Source organism: Coenobita brevimanus, chromosome 80 (genome assembly GCF_032717465.1).
Source record: "Coenobita brevimanus isolate Jiangsu-jjx chromosome 80, ASM3271746v2, whole genome shotgun sequence".
Classification (NCBI taxonomy): Eukaryota; Metazoa; Arthropoda; class Malacostraca; order Decapoda; family Coenobitidae; genus Coenobita; species Coenobita brevimanus.
In genome coordinates, this window is record NC_137033.1 from 16799555 (window position 1) to 16815657 (window position 16103).

A 16103-nucleotide genomic window follows, 5' to 3' on the forward strand; every position below is an offset into this window, starting at 1 on the left:
GAAGTGCGAAGGAGAACTGGAGTTGTTCGGGAGATGGCTGGTAGAGTTGAGCAGAGGGTGTTGCGATGGTTTGGGCATATGGAGAGAATGGATAATGAGCGATTGGTGAAAAAGATAACTAGATCTAATGTGAGAGGTGTAAGGCTGAGAGGAAGACCACGAATAGGATGGATGGACAGTGTGAAGAGAGCACTGGATGCGAGAGGGATGTCTGTTGAGCAAGGAAGAGTGGCTGTGCGTGACAGAAATGGGTGGAGAGAAATTGTGAATGAATAAGTGATGACGCAGCCCTGAGGGGATATTCTCCCGCATTTGGTCTGATCAGCTAGTCAGGTCAGGTACGGGTAAGGGGATGGGTCTGTTATGATGTGGCAGGGGTAAACCAGTTCTGCTGTCGGGCCATGCTGCGGATGTCACTGATTGCATTGCGCAGTTGACCCTTGTGCAGTGTGGTGCGGTGAGGATCTGTCCGTTCTCCCCTTTGGGGCTAAGATGCGAATGAATGTGTTTGAATGGATGAGTAAATGGGGAGTGTGTCGTCCTGTCTCGGCTACCTCCCTTTCCATGGGGGAAGCAGCCTAGGTATATAGATAGATAGATAGATATTTTCTTCTACCTCTTTTTCCTGCTCCTCCTCCTCGCCTTCCTCCCGATCCTCTTTCTCCTCCTCTTCTTTCTACTTCTCCTCCTCTTCTTTCTACTTCTCCTCCTCCTCCTTCTCCTCTTCCTCCTCCTCCTCTTCCTCCTCCTCCTCTTCCTCCTCCTCCTCCTCCTCCTCTCTTTTGTTCTCCCCCTCCTCCTCCTTCTTACGGTATGCTCTATATCCTCTCCCTTTAATTTGATCAATGAAATCCACCCCACCCACAACCCACCCACGCGCTACCTAGACTCCACCCACACACCCACTCACACACCAACTACCTTCCTCAGTCCCCACCCATATCCCACCCACACCCCTCAGTCCCCATCCACACCCGACCCACACCTCTCAGTCCCCACCCACACCCCGCCCACCTACAAACTTACCCATTCCCACTTACACTCACCTTAACATCACATACACACCCACCCACACCCACTTCCATTCCCTTCACATCCCACCTGCACCCCACTCACACCTCACCTACACCCATTCATACCACCTGCTACACTTATTCACACCACCTGCTACGCCCATTCACACCACCAACTACACCCATTCACACCACCAACTACACCCATTCACACCACCAACTACACCCATTCATATCACCTACTACACCCATTCACACCACCAACTACATCCTTTCACAACACCAGCTACATCCATTCACACCACCAACTACACCTATTCACACCAGACTACACCCATTCACACCACCAACTACACCCATTCACACCACCTACTACACCCACTCACAGCCCAACACCAAAGCCACTCTCACCTGCAAATTTTCACACAGACAGACAGACAGACAGACAGACACACACACACACACACACACACACACACACACACACACACACACACACACACACACACACACACACACACACACACACACACACACACACACACACACACACACACACACACACACACACACACACACACACACACACACACACACACACACACACACACACACACACACACACACACACACACACACACACACACACACACACACACACACACACACACACACACACACGTCATACAATATGTATGTGAGTAGTTCCGCACTGAATTATTGCTTATGCTTCTCAGGGCTTCCCCCCACCCCCTCTCCCTCTCTCTCACACACACACACACACACACACACACACACACACACACACACACACACACACACACACACACACACACACACACACACACACACACACACACACACACACACGTGTTCACCTTCTAGATTTATTTTCTCCCCCCCCCTCTCTCTCTCTCTCTCTCTCTCAATGCCACCCGAGGGAGCAGAAGAAAGACAGTCTGCTTTTACTGCTTTCCCTCCTATTTCACAAACCATTTTCCTCAGTTTTCCCTTATTCCCTTTATTGCTTTTATTTCCATTATAATTTTAATGATCAGTAAAATAAATCGCCTATTTGAAAAAAATAAGTTAGGAAAAATTGCCCTTGTAGTTAAAGATGAAATAAATCGTTAGGATAAAATAGAATAAATCGCAATGAAGGTTGAATTAAGGTGATAGGGAGTGATCAGAATTTGTTATAAAAAATCATCCTCTTTTTGCAAATTGAAATAAATTATCATGGAGGAAAAAGGGATAGATAAGAATGAAATAAACTCTGTCTCTTTCTCACTCACTCTCTCTCTCTCTCTCTCTCTCTCTCTCACACACACACACACACACACACACACACACACACACACACACACACACACACACACACACACACACACACACATTTGTACACTCTATTGATTTATTATTTTCATCTCTCTCCTTTTCTCCCTCCCTCCTTCCCCCCACTCTCACTCTCTCTCTCTCTCTCTCTCTCTCTCTCTGTGCTTGTGTGTGTGTGCGTGTGTGTGTGTGTGTGTGTGTGTGTGTGTGTGTGTGTGTATGTGTGTGTGTGTGTTTTAATGCGACTAAGATGCCTAACCGCTTGCAGCTCAGTTGATGGCCAGTTGTAGTCAGACTGAAAGATTGATTTGACTAGTAACCAAGGAGACTCATGCGTACTACATAGCTAAAACTCATCGTATTTAAGGGAATTTGTGGGTGTGGTCCAGTTCCTTTAGATGAAAACATACCGTCTTAAGGAGTTGGTGTGGATATCTTGACGTCCATATAAGGAAGCCAATGTAAATATAAAGAGACTTGGACTTCAAAAACTGCCATGAAACACCAGAAGACACACACACACACACACACACACACACACACGTCAAGCAATATGTATGTGGGTAGTTCCACACTGAATTATTGCTTATGCTTCTCAGGGCTTCGCTCCCCCCTCTCTCTCTGTCTCTCTGGCTCTCTGTCTGTTTGTTTGTCTGTCTGTCTGTCTCTCTTTCTCACACACACACACACACACACACACACACACACACACACACACACACACGTGTTCACTTTCAAGATTTATTTTCTCATCTCTCTCTTTCTCTCTCTCTCTCTCTCTCTCTCTCTCTCTCTCTCTCTCTCTCTTAAGATTAGAGAGACCTTGACTCTCACGGTCCAGATAAATTGAAAGTTTCTTAAGCCAGGCTCTCTGGGGACAGATTCAGTGAGATATCTTCAGTTTTTCACTTTCTTTCTCTCTCTCTCTTTTTTTTTTAGTTGCTTTCTTCCTTTGTATGGCCCCACATAGAACAGGAACACACACACCCACTCTCTCTCTCTCTCTCTCTCCCTCTCTCTCTGTCTGTCTGTCTGTCTGTCTCTCTCTCTCTCTCTCTCTGTCTGTCTGTCTGTCTGTCTCTCTGTCTCTCTCTCTCTCTCTCTCTCTCTCTCTCTCTCTCTCTCTCTCTCTCTCTCTCCATCTATTTATCTATATCATAAGAATAAACAAAGAATATATCACCTGTTCAATGGGTCACAATATAGGTACAAAAAGGAAAACAAACAGATTTTCCCCTCGCACAAACATACCCAAGCAAACACAAACGGGAGCCAGGTGTTTGTATGCATAAGTCGCTACGCAAAGGCCTCACCAGTCACCCAGGAGATATGGTTAGAGAGCAGGTCATTCGGGGTCAGGTCACGCTTACGGCTCAATAGAGAGAGGTGAGAGAGAGAGAGAGAGAGAGAGAGAGAGAGAGAGAGAGAGAGAGACATCAAGGAATCTCAAACACCAATCACTCACCCGCCACCAACCAATACATTCTTAATTGCCACTTAACGACTCATTAGGCTTCATTAACCAGGAGTAATTAGGTGATTCTGGGATGATTCTTAATTAGTGACCACCCCATCAAGCTTACTTTGTCTTTCTGGTTCTCTTTCTCTTTGTATGTCTGTCTGTCTCTCCCTCCCTCTCTCTCTCTCTTTCTCTCTCTCTCTCTCTCTCTCTCTTACGCTCCCTTCCTCTTACTTTGCACTCCTTTCTCACATTTTCTCTATTTTTCCGTATCCCTCATTATCTTCTTTTGCTACCTCCATACGATTGTATATATCCTAAGTTCTCTGGGCGATCGTTAGAGAGAGAGAGAGAGAGAGAATGACAGTAAGAATAGAGTAAATTTCTAGTCATGGTATGGATAGGGTTCAGATTATTCTATACGTCGATGATGCCGATAAGTCGATATTAACACCCTCAAATCTGCCTCTGTCCATCTACCTCCCGACGTGCTGTCATTTCTCCTGCCTAAGTCTGTCTCTCCCTGCCCAACTGCATCTCTATCGATCCCCCTGTCTGTTGCAATATCTATCATTTTTTTCTTAGCAAATCACCATTCTTATCTACCCTTCTTCTCCGCTCCCTCTCTCACCCCCTACCACACTTGCCTACCAATCCCCTCACCTCCACACCCACACCTACACCCAGTTACCTTTCCCCTACCCCTCTTCCCCACCTCCCTCCACAGCTACCTACCTATTCTCCCATCTCACCCCCACACTATCCCCACCTACCTTCCCATCGTCCCAACTTCCCCTTCTTCCCCTTGCCTCACACCCACACCTCATCGACATCTACCTACCCACCCCACCCACCATCCTTGCTACCCCCAACCCATTTCAACAAGGCATGCTTAATTATCTCAAACACCTTCTCCATCCCCCCTCCTCTCTCTTCCCGTCTCCCTCCCCCCTTCTCCCTTCCCTTTCCCTTCCGCCTCCATCTTCACTTCTTCCTTCCCGTTCCCTCTTCCCCCTTCCCCTTCTCACCTTCCCATCACCTCTTCCTCCTCTCTCCTTCCCTCTCTCCCCTCCTTCCCTCTCTCTCCTCCTTCCCCCTCTCTCCTCCTTCCCCCTCTCCCCTCCTTCCCCCTCTCCCCTCCTTCCCCCTCACCCCTCCTTCCCCCTCTCCCTTCCTCCTCCCCCTTCCCTTCCCCTTTCTCCCATCTGTTCATTTTGTATTTCCAGGCTCATCTGAAACGTGAACCAGGTGGACTACAGGCTTAAACCGCCCTTATGTAGTCCATCCTTCTCTCAGGGGATAGGCAAGTAGTTGAGGGACTTTTACCGGGTAGTTGAATCGCCTGGATATATTGGTGCCATCACGTGAAGGCGACCCTATCCAGCACCCACTCCAATAAAGCCTAGTTACATAATATCTACCTCCCCCACTCCCCCCCACTTCCCTCCCACTTCCCTCCCACTTCCCCCCCAAGCAGACAGAAACAAATCCACCTACTTGCTAAAGATATGCCCCCAGCCTGCTGCCGGCGACCAGCAGACAGACAGCAGGAGCATCACGGCCACTACTGCTGAACGCATCATGTCTGCTTGTCTGCTGAAAGAGAGATAATAAGGGTTAAGATGATGATGATGATGATGATGATGAGAGAGAGAGAGAGAGAGAGAGAGAGAGAGAGAGAGAGAGAGAGAGAGAGAGAGAGAGAGAGAGAGAGAGAGAGAGAGAATTAATTTGTCCCATTTGGTGTCGTTATTTATTCATCGTTCCATTTGTTCACGCATTCATGTATTCATATAGGCTATACATATATTACTTCACTCAACCTTCAGATGGAAAAAGGGTCAGATGATGATGATGATGATGATGATGATGATGGCGGTGGTGGTGGTGATGATGGTGACGATGACGATGATAATGATAGTGATGATGATGAAGATGATAATGATGATGATTTACATATATTCATCATCATCAACATCATCAAAATCTTCTTTCCAAACTTTCTTCCTAACTAAACAGATGAGGTTAAGCTTATCAATGCCGAAGGCCTTCCACTTATCTATGTGTCTGTTACTAATCATTTTATTTAGAGAAGAGAGAGACACATAGACTTCGAGGAATCAGCTAAAGTTAGTAGAAACAAAACACAGAATAGGTAATCGGACTGAAAGGGTTAATCAAGGTCGTATCTAACCGCTCTAATGTGAAAAATCCCTCCCAAGCAAAACTGAATAATCTAAAGTCATGATAAATAAAACGCAAAGTATGTCATCGGAGTGAATGGGTAAATAATAGTAAAATTTCATCTCGGTGTGGTAAATAAGGTATAAAGGACTAATTCGGTATCAGTCACGTTACACGAAATATTAAGGGTCGAGTGAGTGAAACGTGGGTAGCGAGATCCGTAGAGTTTTTAAACATTCCCACAATATCCCTTGTGTTGATATCATTTTTTGTTTTTCGCTCTTTAGAGGGGTTTATTAAAGTTAGGGAAGGCCTTTCGCAATGAGGGGATTAATTAGGGTTACACCTTACTTCTTCAGTTGAAATAAAAACTAAAGAAAAAAATGAATCCGTATTGAAAGGGTTTAGGATGATGTCTTTATTTCTAGTTTATCATGCTACTTTCAGACGCTTTTATTAATCTTGAAGATCAAAGAGAATATTAATCTAGTATATTTCTTTTCAATATTAATGTAGCATATTGCTTTTAAGTTCATAACCTTTTTTATTCGTATTCTCAGACTCTTATGACTTACTCTCAGTTGCATAAAATCGGCTGGTATCAGGTAATCACAAATATTAAAATGTTAAAGATGGCTGTATTGACACTCTCTGTCTCCTGTATTTAATTTCAGTTGCATAAACCATTAGACAACAGGTGGAATGTAATATAAGACTTGTCCCCACCATGGGAGGGTTAACTGGTAATCACTTCTCACCCCGTCACTATCAGCTTTCTTTCCTTGGTAAAAAAAAAAAAAAAAAAATGATTGTCGGTAGCAGGAAAATAATGCATCAGGCGTCATACTGCATAGGGAATATAAATAGATCCTGAAGAGGGACGCCTTCACGTGGTGGCACCGATATGACCGAGTATAGCATCTGCCTTGTGATATATGCGTTCTTCAGCCACCTCCCTATCCCCCCAAAGGAGGATGGTGGACTACAGATGAAATGCACCAGCGTCCTGCAGTCCACGGGTTCACATTCAGATGAGCCCGGGGTTTCAACTACTACTGCTATAAACCCAGACGATTATTTTCTTTAGTTACTTCCGATGATTTTATTTTGCTTAAGAAGTTCCCGCGCTGTATATGTAAATGCAAATATATGTAGTAGGAGTTTTAGCCCCTGATTCATCTTAAACGTGAACCCGGTGGACTACAGGCTTAAATTTATCACAGTTTACCATCTTTCTTTCGGGGGATAGGGAAGTAGTTGAGGGATATTTGTCTAACCAGGCAGAGGAGCGACCTAGTTATATCAGTGCCATCACATGAAGGCGTCCCTCGCCACCATCAATATAAATACATAAAAAAGTCAAATTTTACACTTTTTCAAAATTTTGGTCTTCGATACAATACTCTGTTTGCTTTAACCTGGCCCAAATTGCCATCTCTCTGTCTCGAGTGCTGGGTTATAACAAGAGATTAGCCCTAGGGAATGGTGCTAGTCACGAAGAAGTGCCATGAAAAAGGATGAAAAGCTGTAGTGTTTTTCTGATTCAGCAATTGAGCTCAGGGAAATGGGCTGCAAAAAGACGAAACATTCCATCAATTAAAAGTGAATGAACTATAGTAAATAAAGCGCAGAGCCTGAGAGTGAGTATAGAGCCTGAGAGTGAGCATAGAGCCTGAGAGTGAACATAGAGCCTGAGAGTGAGCATAGAGCCTGAGAGTGAACATAGAGCCTGAGAGTGAGCATAGAGCCTGAGTGAGCATAGAGCCTGAGAGTGAGCATAGAGCCTGAGCGTGAAGGAAAAAGGCAATTAAGACCAGCAATGAATTTTGTGGAGGATTAAGTTAACATATTCATGAAACATAATATGCAGAAAGTAATTTGGAGGATGAAGGGGGTTTTTCATTACTCTCTCTCTCTCTCTCTCTACGTATCTATCTATCTGTCTATCTATCTATCTACCCCATGTCTGAGTCACATTATTTAGCATCGTCGCCCCAAATATTCCACAGTCTATTATTATTCTATCTATCCATCTCTTCCTTGTCAAACGCTGTCTCTAATGAGGGGTGGCTTCGACGAAAGGACACCCAAACTTTTCTGTCCTTAATCAGCAACGACTCCTCTCTCCACGACACCCCTTACTCTCTCCTACTCATCCTTACTCATTCTTCCACGTTATCTCTCAATCTCTTACTCTGTCTCCCTCTCCTTCCCCGGCCCATCTCACTCTCATGCACTCTCCTAGTCAGTTTCTTATTATCTCCCCGTCTCTCTCTCTCGGTCTCCCTCTCCTTTTCCGGCCCACCTCATTCTCATACACTCTCCTAGTCAGTCTCTCTTTTTCTCCATTCACACACTCTTCCACATACGTTACCTCTCTAGCTCCTTCTCGGCCTCTTCTTCTCTCCCGTCCACGTCACTCTCTTACACTCCTTGTCAGTCTCTCACTCTCCAATTACATACTCTCATTTTTCTCCTCCCTAACACCCTCTCTCTCTCTCTCTCTCTCTCTCTCTCTCTCTCTCTCTCTCAGGCACTCTTCTGGTCTAGTCTCTCACTTTCCATTCGCTCCCAGCCTGAATTATTTTCTTGCCTATTACAAGTATCATGTCTAAGAAATAATGATAATAAGAAGCGGTGCTAAGGCACAACAGACTTGTCCCCGGCAGTCATTTTAGTGCTGACGTATAAACACAACTGGATATATAGTCAAATATGTCACATATCAAATTTAGAGAAAATAGGGTGAAAATTGACAATTTTATGCCCATCTGAAATTTTAGGCCTGACCGACTTGACACTGACTTCCCTATCGCTAACTGGCGGGTGACCCCCCTGATGTAATGAAGCAAGTTATATGATGCAGATTTGAAAGATGCACCTTTTGGTTTTGGTTTCATGTCGATATGACGAATGTGAAAGGAGTTATGCCGAAAAAAAAAATTGTACTTTTTTTTGGGGGGGGGCCTACACCCCGGGCCTTGGCCTAGATTGGCTCAAAATATAATCAGGTGATCAGAAGGCCATATCCCATCATCCCTGTTATTTTAGTCAAAGGTGCACCAATAGTTTTCGCGTAGAGTTGTTGACTGACAGACAGACAGACAAACAAACAAACAGACAAACCGAGTGAAAACAATACCAGTCCCCGAGCCCCTCCGGGGGGGTAATAATAATAATAATAATAATAATAATAATAATAATAATAATAATATTAATAAAAATAATATCAAATATGAAAACAATTACGATGGTGATAATAATAATAATAATAATAATAATAATAATAATAATAACAACAACAGCAACAACAATAACCTTATCCAGCCAACACCATAATTTTAATTTCACTCAGCTGAGGGAGTCATAGGAGCTTCACTGTTAAAATCTTCCTCCTGAAAAAACTCCCACAAGCACTTGGCAATTTTTTTCTCCTAGCTATTTTTTGAGTTATTTTTATGAGCCATTTTTCCCCCTGCCGCGAACACTGGGCAATTTTTTCCGTATCCCGTAAAGGAAGATCATTTTCCCCGCATCACACTGGCTTAGTTTTCTCTTTACTGCAATCACTGGGCTATTTTTCCGCCTACTGCATTCTCTGGACTCTTTTTCCTATTACCGTAAATATTGGGCTGTTCCTTGTTGCAGATTTTGGGCTATTTTTCCCCAACCTGCATTTCACTAGGCTATTTTTTCCCTTACCTCAGACACTGGGCCATTTTTCCCCTTTCATTAACGCTGGGCTATTTTTCACTATAGTAAACATTGGGCTATTTTTCCCTTACTGAATTCTCTGGGCTATTTTTCCTCCTACCGCAAACATTGGGCTATTTTCCCCTTACCGCAGATACCGGGCTATTTTTATCCCCCATTAGATATTTTCCCTCTCGCCAGTTGGAAAAAATAGCCCGTCGTGGAATATTCATGAAGGCCTGATCAGAGGAAGACATCACAGGAAGAGAGAGAGAGGGAGAGAGAGAGAGAGAGAGAGAGAGAGAGAGAGAGAGAGAGAGAGGTTTGTGAGCTAAAACGTTTCTAAACAATAGTGTCCTTTATTCATTCTATTTTTGCCATCTTCTTTACTAACTTTACTAAGCTTTATCCCTCCAGTCACATATATTTTTTAAGTTTTCGCGCTTATCAAAACGGTTTCTCTCAGCTAAAGGAAGAGCTCTATTAGTAAAGGAGGAAGAATGAGCTTTATATCTAACCTCCTCTGTTGGAATAGTATCCTCTCAGTCGAATAAAGTCAGCAGGTAATAAAATAGCTCAATAAAGAAATGAAGGAATAAATAAAGTGAAAATTGCGTTACCGAAGAGAAGTATTAAGTTTTCTTATATTCTTTTTTCTCTTTCTTTCATTTTTCTTCTTCCTTTCTTTCTTTTTCTTTTCTTATCTTTTCTTACTTTCTTTAATTTTTCGTGTTCTTTCTGTCTTTCTTTCTTTCATTTGTCTTTTTCTTTTCCTATCTACCTTTCTTTCTTTTCCTTCTTTCTTTTTCCTTTTCCTCTTTTTTCTTTCTTTTTCTTCTTCTTTCTTTCTTTCTTCTTTTTTCTTTTTTCTATTTTCTTTTCTTATTCTTTTTTCTTTCTTCCATTCATTCAGTCATTCATTCATTCTTCCTTTAATTGCAGGAGTTAAATATTTATGTCATTATTTTGGGGGGCTTAGAAGGCTCCCCAGCACCTCTTCCTTATCAACCACATCTTGCCTATTTAATCTCACCCTTTTCCACTGTACCACAAATGTCTCTTTAATATCTCCTCAGTGTGCATCAATAACACACAAGAAAATACTGAGGCACAGTGTGAAGAAAAAATCTCTTAGGAAGAGGCGTTACGAAATATAACACACACACACACACACACACACACACACACACACACACACACACACACACACACACACACACACACACACACACACACACACACACACACACACACACACACACACACACACACACACACACACACACCGACCAAGCAACCCATAGCATTCAAGAAAATACTGAGACATAACGTAAAGAATAAATCGCTTAAGAAGAGGTGTTACGAAAAAAAAAAAAAAAAAAAAAAAAACACTGAGCATGCCTCCCACAGCTCTCATTATCCTCGTCACTGAACGAAATCTCCCCGGATCTGAACACGATTTACTGGATATTCAGTTCGTTGACCTTATCTTGGCCCTGATTTTCGTCCTTTTTCATATGATTTCACGTATCTCGGTAGTAGAGGAGGAAAAGTTTGTGGCCTTATATCCTGTCCATTGCACTTTTCATAGCACTTCTTCGTGACTAGCACCATCTGCTAGTATTAATCTCTTAAGGTAACTCTTTAGTCAGGATGGATGGTTGGACGGATGGCAGATATAGGCCAAGATAGACTGAACAGAGTACAGGAAGAATGAAGAAATCATGACTATATTGGGCAGTAGAAGTTAAGGTTTGTAGTATAGTAGTGTTTTATTTATTTATTAATTTATTTATTATTTTTATTATTATTATTATCATCATCATCATCATCAATCATCAATCATCAATCCATCAATCATTTTGCCTTTTAATATTAGTCTCTACTTCGATTCTTTGATTTTACATTACGTCTATTTTCCTCGTTCTATAACCATACCCTTCTATTCTGTGTAGGCAACCTAGTAAAGAAGAGGATCAAGGAGACATACCTAACCCCACTAAATTCTAAGCTCTCTTCCAAGCTAAAGGAAACTGTCTGATAAGAAGTAGAAAGAATGAAAAAAATCATATCGTTTTGAAATTCTCGACTCCTTCCCTACGTCGATTCATAACCTAATTCTTGCAGTTTTAGTGCCAGTTTATTCACTACTAGAAGTCTTTCCTAAATTAAATAAAGCCATTTGGAAGAAGCAAAATGAAATAGATTAAAGTATGCTAATTTTTAATTACTTCAATTCGGTCATTATTTTTAGTGCTTAGTTCTTTATTCTTACTAACTCCATACCATTTTATATTAATTTGGGAATTATATATAGCTTCCATTAACCCCTTCACTACGATAGATCTTTCCTAAATTGAACATAATTGCCAAGAAATACCAGTAGTAGAAATATTAAGGTGAATTCGCACCACCAAAAACCATAAAACGCTGGGACGCAAGAAAATTCTACGGAACTATCCATCCACGTTTCACTTACTCGCCATTAGTTGAACAGAACCGTATTAAGATAGCAGGAAAAAATATGTATATAGACATAAATCGCATCATCATGCAGGGTAAAGCTACGGGAGAGGAAGGGAAAAACTGCGGAATTCTCCATCCACGTTTCACTTACTCACCTTTAGCTGAGTAGAATCGTAAAGACAAGCAATGGAATTATAAACGTAAATAACATCATCACACAGTAAAGCATTGAGAAGAAGGAAAAACTCCACGGGCCTCGCCATCCACGTTTCATATACTCGCGCATGGAATCTATGGTTGTCCCGTGACCCGTGATACGGCGTAGTTCCTTTATGCCTTATTGATTTGGACGAGCCGCGTTTCATTTACCACTTGATGCTGCTTTTTAGAATTTATTATTAAAAATCCTGGTGCTGGAGAGGGACGCCTTCGTTTTCTGGTACTGATATAACCATGCTATGGATCTGCCCAGTTATACAAACGTCCTTCATCTCCCTCCCTCTCCACCCTAAAAAAGTATAGTGGACCACAGGAGGAGGACAGTTTAAGCCTGCAGTCCACCTGGTTCACTTTTCAGATGAACCTGTAGCTACAAGAACACCTGCTACTACTATTACTTTGTATTCGGTGACGTAATTTATGCAATATTTTTGCTAACTCCAAGCGATTTTATGTGGCTTTAGGAGGGATTTTTCGAACTAGGGTGGCTAGATATAGCTTCCATTAACATCTGGAATCTGTTTGGTGTATTATGTATTTTTTTTTTTTTCTCGCCAGCTTCAAATGATTTTACGCTTTAGGAGTGAAATTTTAAGCGGGGGGAAGGTTACACATATATGCAAGTGCGGACATAAATATCGATACACTTCCTTTCGATAAATAACGAGAAAACGAGCAATGACCTTCGAAGTTAGGTTATACGGTCCACGGTGCCCAACAACCTTTTCAGAATATTACGTGTTTCATAATTGTTCGACTAAAAATTGGACCTATATTTTTTACTACGACTGTACATGAATGAAATGCAAATGGATAAAATGAAATGTGAAACCTACAAGTATTTTTTTTTTAATTATCACTCATTTTGGACAGTCATGTAATTGCAAAAGAAAAACAAAAAAGATACTGACCTTTTTAGTTGAATGACGTCTGGCTTCTACTTTCTACTTTTTTCTTTCTACTTTCTACTTTATATTTTCTACTTTCGACTTTTTACTTTCTGCTTTTTACTTCCTACCCTATTAATTATTATTTTCTACTTTCTGCATTTACTTTTTACTTTTTATTTCCCATTTTTTACTTGTACTTTCTACTTTCTACTCAATACTTTCTACTCTTTACTTTTTACTTTCTACTCCCTACATTTCTCTCTGCTGCCTCCAGTCTATGTTACCCAACATAGGGGAAAAAAAAGAAGACTTCCAATTTTAGAGTCTCATTAGTCCACATCTCACCCTTGTAAGTTCGAAAAAAGCCTCCCCAGAGCTGATTAAAATCGTCTAGTGGTAGCAAGGAAAAAAACAAAAGAAAAACAGCTACTGAATAATAATCGTTTTTTAGTTCCGCACTTGTATGGCATCACTTTCTGCTAATTCTTACTTAAGTTCTCACCTGTATGACGTCACTTTCTCTCCTAATTCTTACTTAAGTCATCACCTGTATGACGTCACTTTTCCTGCTAATTCCTACTTAAGCCCTCACCCGTATGACGTCACTTTTTCTACTAATTCTTACTTTAAGTCCTCACTTGCAGGACTTCACTTTTCCTGCTTATTCCTACTTAAACCCTCACCTGTATGGCGTCACCTGTATTGTTAATTCCTACTTAATCCCTTACCTGTATAACGTCACTTTTCCTGCTAGTTCCTACTTAAGTCCTCACCTGCATGACGTCACTATCCTGCTATTTCCTACTTAAACCCTCACCTGTATGACGTCACTTTCCCTGCTAATTCCTACTCAAGTTCTCACCTGTATGACGTCACTATCCCTGCTATTTCCCACTTAAGCCCTCACCTGTATGACGTCACCTGTACTGCTAATTCCAGACGATTTTCTTCAGCTTCTAGAGAGGGTTTATTGGCTAAGGGGTTAATGAAGGCTGGATCAATATTATGCAGTTCCAAAAATCATTCCCAATTAAAAAAAAAAAATCTCCTAAATAAAAAAAAATATCCCCTAAATTTGGCCAAATTTTTAATATGGACGACTTGTAATTTTGGAAGCTCCCTAACACCTTTTCCTAAGCGATTTATTTTATCTATTACACTTTGTAGCCCTTCTCTGTATTACATAAAATCCTTCCACTATCGCCGTACTTTGCATAAGTAACGTTACAAAAGGATATCAACCGGTCATATCCAAAAATAAATCACTAAGGAAGAGGTGTTAGGGAGCTTCCTTAACCGACGAGAATATGACCCTCAGAGAACCTCAAGACCCGTATTCTCGTTGGTTAAAGAAGCTCCCTAACACCTCTTCCTTCCCGATTTATTTTTGCATACGGCAGGTTAATATTAATTTGTACGTTACTTATGCTGAGTATGGTGGTAGTGGAATGATTTAATTGACGCTGAAGAGGATAGTAAGGAATATTGAGCAAAATAAATCGCTTAGGAAGAGGTGTTAGGGAGCTTCCTTAACCGACGAGAATACGGGCTTTAGGCTGCATTCTCGTCGGTTAAGGAGGCTCCCTAACATCTCTTCCTTAGCGATTTATTTTTCAAACTACCCATTAATATCCTCTTTTTTGCTTTTTACATATTTTTAGTGTCGACAGAGATTGCATGAATAACACACAAGCAAACAGCAACGAAACAGAATCAGGAATAAACCGGTAAGGAAGAGGTGTTAAGTACGTTTCCTAACCGCACGAGAATACTACCCTTTAGGCTCCTATGACTCACCCTCAGCTGAACGAAATCGTCTGGAATTTAGGGGAGTACAATTTGAAAGGTGTCGAAACCATGAGCGAATTAATGATACATTTAACACTCTCAGGATTCAGTGACTTACCCTTAGCTGCATGAAGTCTGAATTAGCTGCGGTAGAAGCTGTGGTAGATGTAGTAGAAGCTGTGGTAGGTGTGGTGGAAGCTGTGGTGGATGTGGTAGAAGTTGTGGTAGTTGTGGTAGAAGTTGTGGTAGATGTGGTAGAAGTTACGGTAGATGTGGTAGGTGTGGTAGAAGCTGTGGTAGATGTGGTACAAGCTGTGGTAGATGAGAGTAGTCTGAAGTTAACAGGAGCAGAAAAGTAGATAGAAGAGTAGATTTGTCCTGTACGAAAACTACCAGGCACCTGCGACTTACCTTTCACCCGTGTATGATTAATCAAGAGTTACCTGCAGCCTATCACGAGAGCTGTCACGACCATGAGGGTGTTGGTATACCTCCTTGGCAGTATACTCTACCTAAAAACAGTGAAATATACTTACTTTCAGAGGGAGTGACTGTGGTGGTGGTGGTGGTGGTGGTGGTTGTGGTGGTGGACTGACGAGCAACAGCAGTGGTGGTGGTGGTGGATGCAGTGGTGGATGGGGACGGAGTGAGGGTGGTGTGGAGGCTGTGTGAGGAGTGGCAAGGCAGGTGGGAGTGGAGTGGGAGTGGAGTGACTGAGGTGTGTGGTGGAGGGAGGGGCACACAGGCACGCAGGTCCTGGGTGGGCGTGGTCCTGCCTCTCTCACTCTCTCTCTCTCTCTCACTCTCTCACAGTGTTTCTCGCTCACTCTCTCTCTATCTCTAGTTCTCGCTCTCTCTACCTGGCTACCTACCTACCTGCCTATCAGTCTATTTGTCTGTCTACATGTCTCTATCAGTCTGTCTACCTGTATTACCTGTCTCTCACCTATCAGTCTCTCTCTCTTTCTTTCTCTTTTGTTTTACCTGTGTATCTATCTGCCTGTTTCGGTCTATCTATCTAACTGCACGTCCATCTCCATCTATCTGTCTATCTAT

The 16103-nt window shown here is 42.1% G+C and overlaps 1 protein-coding gene across 4 annotated transcripts in view; it reads right to left on the minus strand.

Moving 5' to 3' along the window:
• spab (space blanket) overlaps positions 1-15728 on the minus strand; it is a 91808-nt gene extending 76080 nt beyond the window's left edge. For 3 of the 4 annotated variants that reach the window (XM_080279862.1, XM_080279865.1, XM_080279864.1), the window contains exons 1-2: positions 15584-15728; positions 5305-5403 (exon numbers count right to left, since the gene is read on the minus strand). In XM_080279862.1, the coding sequence (XP_080135988.1) occupies positions 5305-5390 (86 nt within the window). In that variant the 5' untranslated portion in view covers positions 5391-5403; positions 15584-15728. The remainder of the gene's footprint in view (positions 1-5304; positions 5404-15583) is intronic. The other variant, XM_080279863.1, reaches the window with a different exon arrangement.
• Positions 15729-16103: the final 375 nt, after the last annotated feature.